Below are 20011 nucleotides of genomic sequence, written 5' to 3'. Positions count from 1 at the left end.
CACCAAAGCTCCTGGGTTCGAGTCCAGCTCTGAGCGATGTATGGTTGAATCATTGGAAAACATTCTTTACTTGCATCGTCTCACCGTACTCAGGTGTATTTATCACATTAACGGGTCGCGCGGTTTGAGTACGGTGCGTTTTATCATACGGAAAATACGGTTACAGCGTTTCTTATTCAGGGGACAGGAGCACAGATCACACTAGTAGTCTGTGGACAGGACTGCTGAAACAGCTTCCAAAAAAATGCGAACCAAAATGACATTTAGGAGCCAACTTTGAAGAAGCAGATGTCCAATATGGTATCACTAAATACTAAGGCGAAGATCGACCGGTTGTTGGCAATTTTTGGCTTCGGTGTCACAACATATGAAAACGCGTTTCTTCCATCCCATGTGTTTTGAATTTTACACAGTCATTAAGATGACCAATGTGATGTGTTATTTTTAATTCATTTTCTACTCAAAATATCTTTGAAATTCTGTAAGGAAAACTCCCCCCCCCCCTTTATTTTTAGGAATAGCTTATTTTTTAATTTTTTTTTTTGCGTGGAATGTTTTGAATATTTTCCGAACCGGAAGTGCTTTCTTTAGAAGGAGATATGATTTGGTGCTTCTGTTGTTGCACTGAGTGTGAAAACGTGATGACTGATGATGTTCGGTGACAGTGACAGTGACAGTCTTAATAAATAACTGATTCATGTATACTTAAATCATCCATTATTAAGAATCATTCATTGTTAAAAAGAATATCTGTATTTCACACATTTAGACAGGCAATAATGGGTGACGACGATGCAAAGACTGCTATTGTTGATGTAATCAAAAATAAAATTGTGACTGACAAAAAGAAAGCGAAGAAAAAGAAGAGGAAAACAATCGAGGCTGATGAAGTCACAGATATGGAGACTGTTTCGACAGATTCAAAACCAGCAGTTTCAGAAAATGATGAGAAAGAAGAACCTGTTGGAGACACAGATACAGTAGTTGTTGACGAAGATAAGGAGACAACGTTTAAAGATTTGGTAACTTTTTTTCTTTTTCTAAATTTATATTTTTTTAAATAAAACCTTTCTTTGTATTGTTAAAATTAAAAGGTACAGAGTACAGGTGATTATATAAACAGAAATATAGAATGTCACCTCATCCAAAAGTTCAGTGGCGCTTAGACACCATATAAATTAAGTTTGCTGTTCATCTGATATTTTAAAATTATAAGTCTGGTAGAGACTCTAGATTTTGGTCTCCCTAGCAGTTTTGGCTAGGAAGACCAAGATTTTTGCTTGTCAGCGTAAAATCATATTTTCATTCATGGAATTGTTTCTTTGTGTTGAAGAGGCGAGATTTTTTCTTCTATTTATTTATTTACTTCTTTGTTTTTGTTGCTGTTCTTATTTTGTTTTTTGCTTTTTTTTTAAAGGCTTTGTAGTAATATTACCCTGCCTCTCCCCCTTCCCCAGAAGAGTAATTGAATTGTTGAAACTAAGAGTAAGAGAAAATTGAAGAATAAGCAAAGAAAAATACGAACATGAAAAGAATTTTTGTGTTGGACGCCTGATAACTTACAACTTACAATCTCTCTTCTGTCTTTTCTCTCTTTTATTTTTTTTTTTGGGTGGGAGGGGGGGGGGGGGGTGGCATGCCATTATTATACAGCCTAAAATAACAAAAATAAAGCAATAAATAAAGATCAAAAATAAAACAAGACAACTCCAATCCACAACATAAAGAAACAGTTATATATTGATGGTCCATTGATCTAACCTCTGAAGTCTTTGCAAAAGATACAGCTTTACTTTGGAAGACCAAAATCGTGGTCTCTCTAGTCCCTAGCAAAAATTTTAAAATATTAGTAAAAAAATAGAAAAATATCACTAAATGGATTTTTCTGTTGGGCGGCCGATAACTTGCAATCTCTCTTCTGCCTTTTTTTTTAGGGGGATGGGTAGTTGGAGGTGCGTGATATTTACAAAGCTTTTTAAAACAAAAAACAAGATTTTTACTTATAATTATAATTTGTGAATAAATATCCTAAGAGGGCGCTCTCAAAGACAGCTTACTCACATCAGACTTGCCAATCATCCTGGTAAAACCAGGATCATTTCAGGATTTCTTTTAAGGTCAAATCCCTCTGTACCTAGTTCGGGTCTAAAGTCCCGATTTATGGATGCAGTATTGGGTAGTGTATATGATATACTGAATTTAGTTCATCAATGTCAACCGAAACCCTAATATCATTGCTGATGATGAAAGTGTACATTCTTGTACGAGACTAAAATTGTTTCTCAGTCGACTTGAAATATGATTCACTCTTTTGAAAAAGATAAGCAATGCCACCTTTGACTCCCTGCAGAATTAATATATTGTCTCATTGTTGCAGCTTGTAAATAGTACATGGGATTCTTCATGTTTTGAATTTGATGGCTATAAGTTAAATTTATATTTATTTTTTCATAAGACACAATTATTTAGTGTTGAAAAAAATATCCTAGTTTTGTTCGCAAAATCCCTATTCACAGGACCCATATTGTCTGGTAAGGAGGTTGGCAGGTCTATCACAGGGTTAAGTTGGTATTTTTGATTTCAATTTATTTTTTTTCTTTTAAAATATCACAATCACTGTGACATTTATCTGATAGTGTTTTTAGCGATACCTCTCTAGATTTAATTATTCTAAAAGAACAATAATCAAAAAGATTAAAGACCAGACTGGTTGTGATGGAGGAAAAACAAAACATATCTTCAGCCTCTGCTGCCTCTTTGAATTATTAAGTTACTTTTAAAAAAAGACTATGAAAATTATATCCATATGGCTAATGTTGGTTCAAAACTTACAATTACATTGCAGCGCGCATGCCTCATCTTCTTATTCCTCATTCCCCCTGCATTCCTCGAACCAATCTCAATATCCGAAATTTATACATTTCTCTATTTTGTTTGTACAAGATTCATGTATTCTTCTTCTTAGCTATTTTGTCCGAGCAAGGACAAGGGGTACATGTTGCACTGTATAGACTACTGAAGTTGTTGAAATCTGTTGATGATTAAGTAAATCATAAGCATACACGGCTCATAGTATAATGTGAAAAACATCAACATTATCATTATCCACAGAAAAAGGCTATTCATTTGATTCTTGTTTATTTACAAACTGCCTAAAATAAACTTTGAAACTTGATACTAAACAAGGAATCTCCATATCATGAAGAGCTTCAATTAAATATTTGGAAGTTTTGCTCGAGAGCAAAATCCATCAATAACAAGAAGAATGAATAAAAATATAGTTAAACTATTGCAGAAGATATAACAGTAGATATTATATTGACTTAATTCTAGAATTTGGGATGTTCTGCATTTTGGAGGTGATTTAGCAGGGGATTATAATTCTCCTAAGGTACCCACCAATTTGGATGCTCATCAACATTCCATTAAGTTCAGTAACCTTATTAAAGTTGTTTTTTTTTTGTTTTTGTTTTTTTTCAAATTCAGGGTGTTGTTGATGTACTATGTGAGGCATGTGAAAGGTTGCAGTGGAAAAGGCCATCAAAGATCCAGAAAGAAGCAATACCTTTAGTTTTAGCAGGTACGGTATATTAATTCACCTTTACTTTTTGTTGTTTTTTTTTGGTAAATATTTCTACTTTGGGGTTGATCAGTACTAGAAGATTCGTATCCTTTTCTGTGTTTTTATGGTGATACCATTTGGTGAAGATAAGCTTTGCACAACATATTTTCATATCTTTCATATATGCTCTTTACAAGAAAATTTTCTGGGTTTTTTTTTGTTTTTGTTTTTTAAATTTTAGCAAAGGTTCTCCCTGAGAGCTTTAAATATAGCACAGTTATACCCTAAAACTAAAAGATTAGGGTGAGGTCAAAGTATTAAAAAATGAGCTTTAATCATCCAAATTGTAATTTCCTTTAAACTTTGCTTACAATTTCTGATTTGCCTTTTTTTTTTTTTGTCCTAACAAATGGACAATTTATAAATTGTTTTGATAAGATTTTGAAATCAGACAAGGATGATTATTCAGGGTAATAATGTAACTTAACTCACTGACTTATGAGGTTTATGCATGTTTTATTAAAAATTGGCCATGTTCAAAATTTTTGTGATAATAAAATAGTTTAAAAAGCAAACAAACCTGTTTGTGTTGTTCTTTCAAATGATACCGTTTATATTGTTGCATTTTAATTCTGCACAATAATATTTTTGAAAAGGGAAATTTTATGCCGACTCTCCCCCCCCCCCCCCCCCCCCAATAAAAAAAACTTGGATTGGAGTCAACACTGTTCTAGCTAAACACCGGAAAAATTTATGTTCTTTTAACAGAAACCAATCACCAACATTATCTGAATAATAACTGAAACAAAAACAAGTAATTTCATATTGTTTTTGACTTGAGAATTACAAATAATTAATTTAATTTCTCCATTCTGTTGGAAAACCAGAAGAAAAAGTACCAGGTTATCTATTTATTTTGAAGTTTGATTAAAGGTGAAGATTACATCATTTTCACATTTTCATTATATTTTCTGTATAAAGGTTTTGGTCTATATGGGCCACTTTAAATCAAATTATTGTTTCAAACTTTTCTCTAGGTCAAGATGTCGTTGGTTTGGCTGAAACAGGGTCAGGGAAAACAGCAGCATTTGCACTTCCCATAATTCAAGCACTTTTAGATAAACCTCAAAGGTTTTTTGCTGTTGTCCTTACTCCAACAAGAGAACTTGCATACCAAATATCTGAACAATTTTCTGCTCTCGGGTCCACAATAGGACTGAAATGCGGTAGAGTATACAGACTTATTTGAATTGTTTTAATGGGTCATTCTGTTTGTGAAAGCTTTTATTTATAAATGTCCGTGTTTATTTTCATAGACTGCAGACTGCAGAGTTATTTGTATTCATAGAGATTTGTTGAGCAAGCTAATTGGGTCTTTTATGGATAGTTAACGAGTGTTGAAATTCATAACCATATATAATATGTTCTTTTTTTTTTCTATTCATAATGTTTAACGTTGTTTTTAATGGTATAAATTTAAGGATTTAGATTAAGTTTGCTTCATAAATTTTGCCACTTGGAATGGTGAAAAGTTAACAAGTTTTCTTGAAGTAGAAGGTACAATGAATTTCAGGGTTAAAGGTCAGAAAACTGAGTCACTTCTCACTGTTGCTAATTTTTCAAAATTTTGCAAACTCTCAGGCATCTTCAGTTTTATGTTCAAAGTATCTATCAAGCAATTTTTGAACCTTTGATCCTGTCCCTTTCATGGATAGAAAATTCCAAACAATAATTACTGTATGAAAAGGGATAAAATCTTGTTTATTATTATAAATATCTGGCATGCATTTTTCATAGGAAGGAGGTATGTATGCTGTTTTGTTATTATTACTGCAGTACGATTATTTCCTTACTCTTTTTTATTTTTAAGCTGTTATTGTCGGAGGCCTCGACATGTATGACCAAGCTCTGATGCTAGCAAAGAAGCCCCATGTTATCGTTGGTAAGTATCAACAAGATATGAAGTGAATAGAAAAGTGCCAGAAGACAATAGAGAATAAAAAATTTTTCGCGGCGGTGGTGGGGTTTGAACCTGCGACCTTATTGGTACGACAACTCCGCCTGGCAGGTGAGAGCGTGGCTCTACCGTGTGAGCTATCCACGAACACATAAAAATATTCGTTTCAAACTCAAAGTCATTACTAGATCCCTCTCTCACCCACTTCTTGAGACCGCCGATTCGTTCGTACACCACCATCGCGAATAATTTTGACCAGCAGTTAAGCTTAATAGCCAATATTCTCAACACAAACATATAACATAGAAACGATTGAGACATTGAGTATGCTCCGGTGTATGGGGTGAATTTTTAATTCAGAAAAGTGAGTGGAGCAGGCACTTATGTTGGTAACAACAAGATATGAAGTGAATAGAAAAGTGCCAGAAGACAATAGAGAATAAAAAATTTTTCGCGGCGGTGGTGGGGTTTGAACCTGCGACCTTATTGGTACGACAACTCCGCCTGGCAGGTGAGAGCGTGGCTCTACCGTGTGAGCTATCCACGAACACATAAAAATATTCGTTTCAAACTCAAAGTCATTACTAGATCCCTCTCTCACCCACTTCTTGAGACCGCCGATTCGTTCGTACACCACCATCGCGAATAATTTTGACCAGCAGTTAAGCTTAATAGCCAATATTCTCAACACAAACATATAACATAGAAACGATTGAGACATTGAGTATGCTCCGGTGTGGTGTATGGGGTGAATTTTTAATTCAGAAAAGTGAGTGGAGCAGGCACTTATGTTGGTAACAACAAGATATGAAGTGAATAGAAAAGTGCCAGAAGACAATAGAGAATAAAAAATTTTTTTGGTAAGTATCATACTGTAATGCATTCAGGTTAACTCTTTTGACTACAGCACAAATAGATATCCAACAAATTTATACTAATACCCATATGTGTGAACTTGAGAGTTGCTTTACATTAATCTTCAATGGCTTGTATTTGCAAAAGGCCCCACGGGCCCATCACTGCAATTGTTCAGTTACAGTATGTGGTGTTGTGGTTGGGTTCTTGGTTAGCACAACATTGAAACTTTGAATGAATTAAAACCGATTGTATGTAATTATATGGAATATTTATTTCTGACGACACACACAGTAGAAAGTAAGCACATAATTGTATGTAATTATATGGAATATTTATTTCTGACGACACACACAGTAGAAAGTAAGCACATAATGAAGGTTGTATAAAACTATGAGTTGAGCTAGTGGCTAACGTTTCTCACTAGTCAACATACAAACACAAACTGAACTCCTTTGGTAATGCAGTTTCATTCAAACCCCTTTCACCCATCCTAGGTTGACATTGACAGTAATTGATCAGAGCAGAGATTTATCACATTCTTACTCAAGCATTCAAAACGCTGGTACTCGGTGGGAAAGCCTAGTTCTGCTTTGCTCGAGTTTGTGTGATACGGTGTCAAACGCTTTTTAGAAGTCTAGTACCAGGAGATCAATTTGTTTTTTGTTGTCTAGTGATCTTGCAATTTCTTCGATTGTATTGATTAATTGTGTCTTGCTTGACTGCTTTTTTCCTGAAGCTATGCTGGTGGTCGACTAGTATGTTATGTGTGTGTTGAAATGTATCATGATAGAATGGAATGTAATGTGTTCTAATATCTTGCAAACGACTGAAGTTAGAGATACAAATTGAAGCTACATTTCATTTGCCCTTTTTATAGATTGGGGTTATAAGGGCATGCTTCCAGTCAGTAGGCACTGTTCCTTTGTTCATGGATTCTTGGAAAGTGGTACATAGGAACGGGGCTATTTCATCAGCACATTCTTTAAGTTTTCTAGTTGGTATGAGGTCTGGCCCTGCTGCCTTGGATGGAGTTAGTTGTTGCAGCTGCTTTTGTATTCTGCATGTGGTTATGTTGGCTTAGATTGTATATTGCTTTTACCCATGAGGGGTTTTCTATAGTAAACACACTTTCGTACTGTTTGTTCAATATATTGCATTTTCCTTCTGTGTCTGTCATATGTGAGCCGTCGAGGGTTTGAAGAACTTGAATACTGGAAGTATCTTGACATCTAGAATGGATGTATCGTACGCTGTCTCAGGCATAAATTATCCTGCGAATATTGCATCTAGTTGGCTAGCAGGTTTTGTTTGGTTGGGGGGGGGGGGTTGTTTGTTTTTTATTCATCTATTTTTTAATATTTTTGTCTTATTTAAATACTTGTCCAATGTGCTTTTCAACTGCCTTTATTACTATCCAAACACCATCCTATGGAATGTGGTGATTTTATTATATTGTGTTGCATAGAAGAATGGAAGGAATAGAAAAAAATCCTTGCTTATGTAGAATGGAAGAGGGAGATGACTCAAATGGAAAGCAATGCTTTTGTGTTTCCTGGATATTTTATAACTAGACCTGCCTACTTGAAATTTTGATAATTTACTAAATCATAGATTAGTGATTCCTCTGCAGTAGGAAAATTAATTAACTTTTCAGAGTCCTGAATATTAATGTTGTTGCACAAAGCTTTTTTTTTTCTGACTAATTTTATTGAGCGGTACTGTAACAATTCTGTTAGTTTGAACCAAATATTTAAAGTTATTGCAATTTTTTGTTGTAAACGGGAGGTTGATAATAATAAACTAGTATATGAAAGAATTATGCACTGTTTATTTGAATACATTTCAGCTACTCCTGGTCGTTTGGTTGATCACTTGGAAAATACAAAAGGCTTTCATTTGAAGGCTGTGAAATTCTTGGTAAGATTTTGTTTTAAGTTCTATAATCTTTGGTCCTGCATGTACCTTACATTTTATACTTTTTTTTTTCTTTAATGCAGTCATCTTTTGGCCTGACTAGTAATTCTGACATCTTGAGTTTATACAATATTTTTTTTAAAAAGAAAAGAAAATATGGTGTTGCAACAATGCAATTATTCTACCAGCAGTATGTTATATGAAAAAAGATTTAGAATGAATTATATGATGTTTTAAATTTTTTATGAACAAGCTATTGGATCTCAATTGGTTGTAAATGTAAAGATAATAATTAGTGTCATTTTAACTCTATAATCATGCAATGTTGCCATTAGCCATTATTACCAAAAAAAATGTAGGAAGATTTGTGATTGGCCAATTAAATTTTTCCATAATTTGTTTTGTTTTTCTCCCTTTGCTGATACTAAGATTATTATTATCTTCGTCATTATCTTGATCAGGTGATGGATGAAGCTGACAGGATCCTCAGTATGGACTTTGGAGAGGATGTAAGTAGTCATGTTTTCGTGAGGGTTGATGAACTTTGAAATAGGTTTGCCTCTGAGTGCTGTATTTTGCATTGTCTCTCATTTTAATTTAAATAAGTAAAACTATCAATTTATATTTACGTACTGACCTACAGGCACTGGTTGCCATTGGTCAATACTGACCGATAGCCCCGTCGTGCAGATTGGCTATTAGTCAGTACTGAGCGCTGGTTTCATGGTCTGTTTTATTTTGGGTTTTTTTTTTTTGTTTCATCATAATATTTTGACCTCTTCCATATTTTTTTCTACTGGTGCAGAATCATCTGTTATGTTTTTCATATTGTATTGTTTATGCAGGATTATTAGTCATTTTTTTTTTGGGGGGGGGGGGGGGGTTTATTGCTAATTTAAGAATGCTTGCTCCTGTATGATTAAAATCTTGGGATGCTGAAGTTTGCCGACTAAATCTTTAAATGGTCAGCAATTGCGAAAGGCTGTATTGACCTGATATACCAATGAATTCTATTCATTGCAACTGAAATTAATCTTATTAAACAAGATGGGTTTGAAATGTACCAGTTTTTGCATAATATTTGCAGGAATTGCTGTAGAATTTTATTCAGAACCAAAACAAGATAGCGGTTCTCTTAAATAGTTTGTTAACAACAAAGAGGTATTACTTTGATTAGAAATTGGACAAAATTAAAATCGTGTTTAGATATGATTTAGAATGCTTTGAAATTTCTTAAATTTATCTCTCTAGTAGTTCTTATTTTGTGAAAGTTTCGATTTTTATTTTATTTAATTTTTCCCCTTTTTCGTTCAAATTGATAAATATCTGCTGATAATGTCTGTTTTCATTTTTAAGCTTTTCCTTCTTTTCTTATTTTTTCGTTTTGAAAAGCCCTTTCAAGTACCAGATGCGGTAAATAATTATTTTTTAGTATGTTGAAATGACCTGGAATAACAGTTACATTATCGCAATGTGTCAAATAAGTGCATTAGCGCCAAACAACTCGTAGACATATTTCCTGGCCAAAATGACGTTTTAATCATGATGTTAAGTCTGTTATTGTTAATCCTAATTTGACTCGTCTTTTTCCTAAGATTTCGCATCCAAATATTTTTAAGTCAGCAACGATGGTAGGTAGTGATATATTTATTTGTTTTTGTTTTTCGGATTTTTTCGCTGCTTGCAATTCTGATGTCAATTAAAATATTTTTTTAAATTTTAAAGATTTAGATGAAAAGTGTTCACCCGTCCACCTCTCAGTTCTGACCAACAGCCACTCCGCTAATATGGAGTTATGGATCAGGACTGACCAGTAGCTTGAGCCTTTTATTAATTTAAAATAACATTAATGTTTATTTTTACATGGATTGTATTTGCTCGATACAAGTACAAGCCATGATTTAGGTAGATGCACAATTTTAAAATTCAGGCTTTTTCCTTTCACTTTTTTGTTTACCCTTTATAACGCCCATTTATCTAATTTCCTCTTCAGCTTGACAAGATAATTCAGGTCATCCCTAAAGATAGAAGGACATTGATGTTTTCTGCTACCATGACGAGAAAGGTTTGTATGAAAGACATTTTGTAAGAAGAAATACTAAGCAATCTTGTTTTTTTTTAATGAATCTGACTTTCAAAATGTTTGACTCCATCTTTCATTTCCAGGTACTCAGCTATTTTTTAATTTCCTTCTTCATGCTTTTAGAAAATGTATTCATTATTTTGTTACTTCAATTTATAATTTATTTTATTGATTTACTTTTGTTTAAATTTTTTTTAAATTTTTTTTTTGTCCTCTCTTCAGATGAAATAATTTTTTTTTTTGTAAGTTACAGATCCCATGAAATTACCATACGATATTTGTTTTATTTAAAAAAATATAGGTCCAGAAATTGCAGCGTGCCTCGTTGAATAATCCTGTCAAAGTGGAAATTAACAACAAATATAAAACAGTGGACACCTTGGTTCAAAATTACTTGTTCATCCCCATCAAATTTAAGGTAAGATTACTGATTATGTTTCAGTAATTTGTCTTATTTTTCAAAACCAATTGGGACCGTTGTGACATTTCATGGAATTAAACTGTCCGTTCACTCCTTCTGTTAACAGATTTTTCTTACAGAGATGCTTTTATTACAAATGAATCCATTTTCTTAGCAAACGTGATCAAGGGGTGAGGGGTGGTCCTGGTTAGTTCAGCCGATAGAGCATTCGTTTCTCAAGCAAAGGGACTGGTTTTGATCCCATTGAAGATTATTTTTTCTCTTTCTCCTGTCCACCCAGCAGTGATAAGGTAGCTCAGTCTGTTAGATTTGATGGAAAGTGTAGTGCAGTCCCCTTATAACGACATCTTCTCTATAGCAGCAAAGTGTCCTAGTTCTGATTTTTTCACAATATATTATTAGTAATGAAAAGAAACAACTCACTGTAACGACGTACACTTTAGTAAAATCCCTGTATAACAACATTGATATAGTGTTATCACCTGCTTCAAATCAACAGTCAATGTGCAGTTTCTGGTCCAATGAAAATGCTTGCTTTTCAGTCGAAGACATCCTGTACTCATTGCCATTGAAAACTCTTGATTAGTCATCTAATCCAGTTCACTCCAGTCTTGTTGATGGAGGTGTGTTCTGTAGGTGAGGCAAACCAGGCAAAAAGCTAGCTTACCTGATGCTTCGCATAGGACAAGTGTTCACCTAAGCTAGCATTTTGTCTTACTTTGCCTCTACTATGGAACTAGTTTCCCTATAACATCTTGACCACAATTATCAAGACCTGGGTTTGTACCACAGAAGAAAAAAAATTAGTGACTGCCAGCGAATGCTGATGTTAAAGCTGTGCAACTGACGCACCAACATCTATTGCAATAGATGAACTGAAAATAATTGTAGTCCAGCTTGGACCAATGAATTTTCATGCAAGCAGTGGCTGGCTGTGTCATTTCAAGAATTGACATGCATTATTTTCAAGATACCCTGCCGCAGTTTAAACCATCACTCAGGGATCACAGTTTTCCGCGGATCCGCGAAATTCCGCGGTTGTAAAATTTTTCGAAAATCCGCTCCGCGGGTGACACCGATGTCGCGGATTGTGAATCACGAAGCGCGGAAATTGAATTTTTAAATTAAATTTTTTTTTTTTTTATCTCGTGAAAAATGCGAATCGAGAAAACAATGGAAGTCACGAGTGCGCTCTTCTTTTGTTGGAGGTAGCTAGATAGATAAAATATTTAGATTCATTTCCAGTTCGCGCGAACGACTGTAAACTGTAAACCTTGTGCTCCGCGTTGTCTTTCCTTGTGGATCTAAACTGTTGTTCCAGTCACGGCATACAAATTCCATTTCATGATCTTAATCTGCCTAGAATCTTCTGTATCTATTTGTTTGACGGGATAGAAGTGGTAACCTGAGCTGAGCTAAGTAATGCTTTATGAACTGTGTAGTTAGTTTGTGAACTTAGACTTAGATCTGAGACTCGCGTGTGGTGGTAAGGTCCCGATCAATTTTTTTTTCTATCTAAACCTAAGTTAATTAGATTATATCTTGTAAAATGGCCTCTAGCAGTTATCCAGTACTCACAAAAGCTGAAGAGGCAACAGTAAAGGAAATAGACAAGGACTGTAAGAATAAATTTAAATTTCAATGGCTGGAGGAAGAAGTGCATGTTAAAGTAGGTGTAGTGGACTGTAAAGTTAAAATTGGTGACAGTATCGTGAAAATCAACGTCAGCGGAAAAGCCAGTTGTGAGTGGTGTCATTCACTCCTTACCTACAAAGGTAAGGGGTTTGAGTACTCTTAAAGATCATTTGAAGACAGAGCCATGTCACCCAGTTAAAAATCAGACAGTCAAATTATGGTCTTGGTAGTTTTGTGCAACCTTCTTCTCAACAAAAAAAGAATCTATTTCCTATTTTTTTTCTATCTAAACCTAAGTTAATTAGATTATATCTTGTAAAATGGCCTCTAGCAGTTATCCAGTACTCACAAAAGCTGAAGAGGCAACAGTAAAGGAAATAGACAAGGACTGTAAGAATAAATTTAAATTTCAATGGCTGGAGGAAGAAGTGCATGTTAAAGTAGGTGTAGTGGACTGTAAAGTTAAAATTGGTGACAGTATCGTGAAAATCAACGTCAGCGGAAAAGCCAGTTGTGAGTGGTGTCATTCACTCCTTACCTACAAAAGTAAGGGTTTGAGTACTCTTAAAGATCATTTGAAGACAGAGAGCCATGTCACCCAGTTAAAAATCAGACAGTCAAATTATGGTCTTGGTAGTTTTGTGCAACCTTCTTCTCAACAAAAAAAAGAATCTATTTCCTATTTTCAAAACATTATCAAAACCATCCCCTGTCAACGTCAACCCAGTCCAGGAGCAACAGCCTTCAGTTCCAGCGGAGCCTAAACCAGCACCAAGGGTGCCACTTGCTGACAGAATGGCATCCATGGAGGCTATGATTTTAGCTGTTATGGCAGAAAATTCAATTCCCTTGTCCCATGCCCCTGTTATCGTCGACTTGGCCAAAGCATGTAGTACAGATCCACAGGCTCTGTCTGGATTAAAATTAGGTGCTTCATCTGCAGTATTTAGTGACTCTTGTGCTGCTATGAGAGGCCGCATATCTGGTGTGGAAAAAAGAATCCGTGACGACAAAGCCCCCCACTTGCTTGACATTGACGGTGACTCATGTCATCACATGCAAATTATAGCCAAACAGTTTTGCCTCTCCTTCAATGGAAAGTTAGAGAAATTGTTCAATGCCCTTTTCACAGACTTCAAGTGGTGCTCTGAGTATAAACTTTATCTGTCAGAAATCTGCTCCTTGTTAAGTGTCCCTTACACCATGCCCCAGATGTGCTCAGGAACACGATGGCTCTCCTGCTATGACAGAGCCCTTGAGACAATCAACCTGATGGATGCTTATCTTATTTTCTATTTTTCCTTCCTTACTGAAAGTGATAGGGACCTGTACAGACCTATGATGAAAGCAGTTCTGGAGTCCCACAGTGTCGAGGCCTCGCAGAGAAAGAGGCTGTACGAAATAATGCAGCTGCTTTCACAGAAGAAGGGTTCAAAGGAGGGCAAACAAAGAAAAGAGACTATATCAGAGGCTCTGTTCTTTACATCACAGGATACTAAGCTACAGCTTCAAATTTTTTCTTCTGTGCTTAGCATTTTTAAGGAATATGTTTGCACATTCCAAACAAAGGCCCCTATGGCCCACAAGCTGCATGACATGCAGATGGAGTGTATAAGAAAATTTGTATGCTGCTTCATGAAACCAGAACACATACCTAAACAACTACACAAACTTCACCACAGACAAAGTCATGGATACATCATCTCACCTACCACACAGTGACATTTACATTGGACACTCTAAAATGGAAGCATCATCACAGTTCATGGACAAAGTTATACAGGGCTATATGATAGCTGCTCAGCTCATGCTTCAAAAATTGCCAACACAGAACAGCACTCTGGTGGCCTTTTCAGCAATGGACCCCGAGCTGACTAATCACTGGGTTGTCATGACAAACCTCAATACCCTTGGCGGAAAATTGGACCACCTCTTGACAGATACTGAGAAAACAACTTATAAGGATGAAGTTAGAGCCTATGTCAATGACAAAACCTTACCCCAACTTTGGACAGAGTAGACAAATGGTGGGCTCAAGAATTGATATGCTCCAAGTACCCCACACTGTCCAAAGTGACATTGGCTGCTTTCACTGTTTTTCATGGCCCTCTGGTTGAATCAACATTTTCAGAAATGTCAAGGATTTTAAATAAACAGACAAACAGGATGTCTATTCCAATGCTAAGTGCGATCCAGACAATTAGATATGAATTGAAGGCCAACAACACATCTGCGCTCAATTTCTTCAGAAGGCAAAATCCAAAGACAGATCCAATCAACCCTATTTTATGCAGAAACATGAAGACTGCCTTCACCTGTTATGAAAGTGAAAGAAAACTCAACCAGAGGGCAAAGGAACTCAGACAAGAGGTGATGAGAAAAGCAGAACAGTCCAGGAAAACCAATGTCACCACTGCTGCTATTAGAACTACAGCTATGAAGAGAGCCCACAAATCTCAGCTCAGTGTTCACCACGATAACGTAGCTGCAAAATACAGTAAAAAATTTAAATCAGTGAAGTAAGTCCTGTCCTTGGACAGGAGGTTGGGGAGGGGGGCTGAGGAGGAGATTACACAATTTCACAGACTGGCAGTAACAGGTAGGTGAAATTTTCATGCTTCTGTTTATGATAAAAATTGTATTTTAATGATTTAAAATGTTCTTGGGACTGGGTTGCGTTTCTGAGGATGCTTACCCGATCAACCACTAAAGTTCAGGGGTTGGAACAAATTTTCACTGTGATCCCTGATCACTATAGATGACTAAAAAAAAAAAGACAGCCAGAGTCAAGTACCTTACCCCTCCCATCCAGTTGCTTCACTGTAACAACATTTTTTTTTTATTCAACAGGATGTGTATTTGGTGTACATTCTTAATGAACTGGCTGGTAATTCCTTTATGGTGTTTTGTAGCACGTGTAACACAGTAAATCGTCTTTCTTTGATGTTAAGGAATCTTGGTTTTGGTGCCATACCCATCTTCGGAGCAATGACACAGGTAACTGTCCCTTATCTCTCTCTCTCTCTCTCTCTCTCTCTCTCTCTCTCTCTCTCTCTCTCTCTCTCTCTCTCTCTCTCTCTCTCTCTCTCTCTCTCTCTCTCTCTCTCTCTCTCTCTCTCTCTCCTTTGTTCCAGATACTGTAGATATTTTGTTAGCTTTATAAATGTCTGTATGTGATATTAGATAAAAAGGTTTATACCTACCACAAAAAGTAAAGTTAGTTACATTTTTCTATTGGGTTATTTATAGAATGTTCAATGACAAAACCAATTGATGTTATGATTTTAGGTAAATTACTCACAACATTCGCCAGCCAGAAATAACTTACCATCACACAAAACTATGTGTAACCTTGAGCGTTTATAGTCTGATTGATAGACTGTAAAATAGAAATGGCTGTCTAAAAACAATAACAGAGAGATGAGTGTTGTCAACTTTTTTCCTTCTATGTTATCTTCTACAAAATCATTGACCGTTTATCATGATATGATATTTCTCAAGGATAAAAGACTTGGATCCCTCAATAAATTCAAGAGCCAACAGAGTTCCATACTAATCGCCACAGATGTTGCAAGCAGGTGATTGATCTTGTTTTTTAATTCACTTTATCCTTTTGTAGTTGTCGTCATCTTTCTTTTTGCTTCTTTAAATCTGTTTTTTAATCAAATTATTTATTTTTGTGTGTCTCTTTGATTAGATTAAGTAAGGCTGGGTATGTTTCTATTTTGTTATGTTGAAGTTTTTGTGGTTTTGTGACAATTTTACATTTACATTCTGTTTATTTGATTTTCCTATTGAATATGAGTTAACCCATGCTAGGCCTTCTAACCACAGTAGTTCTTTGATTTTAAATGCAATTTAATAGGTGTTTCTTATTGCCTCTTTGTGATCTTGTGGTATGACATTTGCCTTAGGACCTGTAAGTTCCTTTTTCGAGTCCTGCTGTAGTTAGTGCAAAATCGAGTCCTTTTAGAAGGCTGTTTACTCACATTCCCAGTGCTCATGTGTAAAATGAATATTTGCTTTGTAACAGCACTGTCCCTGTACAAAAGAAGTTGTTATATTGTCTTATAGTCATCATGCCCTGTCCTCTAAAATGCTTTGAGTACATATTAGTGATATTGCGCTGTATAATAGCTGAATTGTTTTGTTGTGTTCTTTTTTTCAAGTTTATTTATATTCCTTTCTTCAGAGGTCTTGATATGCCCCATGTTGATGTTGTCATCAACTTTGACATTCCCACCCACACCAAGGACTACATCCATCGAGTCGGTAGGACAGCAAGAGCTGGGAGGTCTGGAAGAGCCATTACATTTGTTACACAGTAAGTCTATGTCATTTTTTGTCACCAACTAGGACCCAAATACAAAGGACACGCAGTCACCTCATTGCCAATAACACCCAAGAACTATCTATAAAGGTTGTCAAATATCAACTTCTGCTTAACGCCATCCATCAGAGAGATGGCATCAATCAGGCAGAAAGGTGGATTCCACTGCACAAAAATTGAGAAGGTTGCTGAGGCTGAAATGCTGGTCGAGTCAGTCAGGTTGAAGTCAAAGTTTGTCAGGTGGCTGTATTCTGTGATCCTTCTCACCTCCTCCTTCCATTGCCTCCCTCATACAGCAATATTTTGGCATTCTTATATTATGTTCACGTTAGCGACCTTATCCTTTAAAGACACACTCAATTTTTATAAATGTACATGAGTTTTTAATATATTAAGTTTTTTTTGGATTTTTTTACTGTAGAACATCCCGATTGTGGCTCTGATTTATTTTTCGGTCCATGGAAAGAAAAGGAAAATTTTCTATATATTTATGTCAACAATTTTGAGAACCAAATCATTGGGCTGAATTTGTGTTGATTTTTACTCTTCAGGTTACATATACGGTTCGTTATTATGAATCTCATTTCATGTACTATGTATTTTCAGATATGACATTGAGTTGTACAAAAGAATTGAAGAGCTCATCAAAAAGCAGCTGCCACTTTATAAAACGGAAGAAGCAGAGGTGATGCAGTTTATGGAAAGAGTTAATGAAGCTCAACGTTACACAAAGATTGTAAGTACCTTTAATTTCTTCTGTAAAAAATGCAAAATCAAATATGTTGGGATTTTTAACGTGCAATAAGTTTTTTTGTTCTTCAGTTTTCATTCATTTAATATCTGATTTTCAAACATCCAACCTGCTCATTATACGGCCATTAAACCATTATGTAAATTGACTTATGGTTAGTCATAAATATTTTATTACCATTTTAGCAGATTCTTTTGGGGAGAATCTTTTGAGAAGTCTCAAGACTTGACCAGGCGTGCATCTTTAGTGTCAATCATTCAAGTTTTTTTGTTTTTTGGTCACTAGTGGAAAACCTGCAATATTTAGAAAAAAATATAGGCTATTACAAACAGGCAGTCATCTATTTTTACGTATTGTACTACTGTATTGTGAAAATTAACATACCTAGATCGAGACAAATCTTTTGAGTCATCGACAATCAAAATAGGTCCAGTAATACAGTCTGTAGCTAGATGCGTGCAAATAAATTTGGCAAGTTGACAAGGCAGTAACATTTTGATTAAGATTTTTATTTTTGAAATTTAAATATCATTTTTAATTTTATATCACCCTACTTTTCATATTTTATTTTAGAAAATAAGAGCGGTAATTCTTTATATGTTAATGACATTGGCAACTGATGTAGTGAAACAAATGGAGAAATTACAGTATTTTCAGAGAAATAAAGGCTTTTACTAACAGGCACTCATCTATTTTTATTTCACTATTGTATTATGGAAATTAACATAGATCGACGTGCACTTATTTGCATATATATACAAATCTTTTGAGTCATCGGCTTTGATATATCCAGTAGAAGGGCACGAAATGATGGCAGATCCGAAGGCCAAAGTCAAATTTTGGACTCTTGATTACATCCTAGCAGATATTCTAAATTGCAATTGGAATCAACGTGTAATAATTAATTAAATTATTTAAAGAAAATTTTGCAAGTTACTTTGTATGTCAATCTGTGAAAAATAGTTTTATAATTTTTAGATTTGCCAGTAATTCTGTGCTCCATGATAAAAATTTAGCATTGAGCAATGTTGATCCCCAATCTTTTTTTTTTTTTTTTTTTTTTTTTTTTTTGGGAATAGATTTTGTCATTATTTAACCCCAAAAAAATGCAAGAAAGCTTGATCACATCTATACTTTTTTGAATCACTCAATTCCTTTTGGTGTAAAAATTGACCTTTTGTAAATGTCTCATATATGTCTTCCTTAATTGGAATTATCTGAAGCCAATGACTTTAACTTTTCTGCATATTGAAACAAAATGTTAACAATGCATGAACTGTGCATTTCCCCCCTTCACACACCCTTCCAAAAGAAATTCCTGAAAAAAAAACATCTTTAATTTGTGTGGCTGGCTGAGAAAACCTGGAAATTTGCACAAATTTCATAAATTGAGTTATGTGTGCAGTGGTGTAGTCCACGTTTTTCTGATCATTTACCATTTTAAATTTTCTGTCTATGTCTATTAGAACCCAAGTTATGACTTTTTTTTTTCTGATTAAAATTTGTTGCTATGGGAAATACTTTATCTTCGATTTTGGTTCATATCTCGAATCGAAGCTTGCCGCATCTTCCCGGGTTTTCTCAGCTGGCCTCATATTTTTATACATTTTTATCCTGAGTAACAAATCTAGTTCATAATTTTGTTTTTGTTGTTCATATTTACTACATCTTACTCTTTTCATTTATTATCTTGAACTATGGTGATATAAAACCATTCATTATTTTGCATATCTACCTCGATAAGTAATGAGGGTGAAAATTTTATCTTTTATGTTTCAGACAATGAAAAGTGAGGAAGAAATGCGAATTGAAAAGAAAAAAAGGAAAATGACACAATATGGTAATGACTCTGAGGAGTCATCAGGAATGAGGAAAAAATTTAGAAAGAAGTCAAATAAATACTAACCAGTACATTTGTAAAGACATTGTAAATGGGGAGGGGGGTGTTTGTTTTTGGTTTTTTTTTTTTTATGTTTAAGTAATAAATCTGATATATGAAATTCTTGAAAAGTGTGATTGGTTCATCTATTTTCTGTATTGTGCTGTTACTGTTAGATATCTTTGTTGCATGTAAAATTTGCATATAACTTATTTATTCATTATGGGGTGGTTTATTTGTTGTTTTTTTTTTTTTTGGTTTATGTTTTTTTTTTGGGGGGGGGGGGGTGAGGGAATGGTCCATATCTTTTCATTTCAAGCGGCTTTGAGTGCTTGTTTTGGAATGAAATTTGTTTTTTCCTGAGTCCTGTCTGGAGTTTTGCAGGTAGGAAATTAACCGGGTGGATTTTTTTTTGGATCTCATTTCGCCTTAATACAAAACGGTTGTTGATGAGGCTGAGCAGAAGGGAGGGACCAAGCAAAGCCATGAGCTCTTAGTGCAAAGCAATGCTTTAAGAAAAGATGCCAAGGCCAAAAAACAAGATCTAGCTACAATGGAGGCCTCATTGAAGACCCTGCAGCATGAGCTAGACTCTCTGTAGGTGCAAGATTGGATTAAAAA

The 20011-nt window shown here is 35.1% G+C and overlaps 1 protein-coding gene across 1 annotated transcript; it reads left to right on the top strand.

Annotated features, from left to right (window-relative positions):
* The first annotated feature begins 598 nt into the window (after nt 1-598).
* On the top strand, nt 599-19521 carry LOC144973049 (putative ATP-dependent RNA helicase DDX47). The gene is made up of 13 exons (XM_078915016.1): nt 599-1022; nt 3487-3580; nt 4600-4788; nt 5433-5504; nt 8224-8294; nt 8753-8800; nt 10285-10356; nt 10676-10792; nt 15281-15427; nt 15932-16008; nt 16623-16754; nt 17367-17496; nt 19291-19521. Exons 1-13 carry the CDS (start codon nt 780-782, stop codon nt 19414-19416), a joined length of 1518 nt encoding a protein of 505 aa, XP_078771142.1. The 5' UTR covers nt 599-779; the 3' UTR covers nt 19417-19521.
* The last annotated feature ends 490 nt before the right edge of the window (nt 19522-20011 follow it).

Source organism: Berghia stephanieae, chromosome 5, assembly GCF_034508935.2.
Source record: "Berghia stephanieae isolate SIO BIC M18660-M18661 chromosome 5, UCSD_Bste_1.3, whole genome shotgun sequence".
Classification (NCBI taxonomy): Eukaryota; Metazoa; Mollusca; class Gastropoda; order Nudibranchia; family Aeolidiidae; genus Berghia; species Berghia stephanieae.
This window is presented reverse-complemented; position numbering and strand designations above follow the sequence as displayed.

Excerpts from the sequence above, each read along its gene's own strand:
- LOC144973049 (XM_078915016.1), top strand. The coding sequence starts at position 780 with ATGGGTGACGACGATGCAAAGACTGCTATTGTTGATGTAATCAAAAAT. Across the intron at positions 4,789-5,432 it reads CACAATAGGACTGAAATGCG|CTGTTATTGTCGGAGGCCTC; the intron begins GTAGAGTATACA and ends TTTATTTTTAAG. Across the intron at positions 5,505-8,223 it reads GAAGCCCCATGTTATCGTTG|CTACTCCTGGTCGTTTGGTT; the intron begins GTAAGTATCAAC and ends AATACATTTCAG.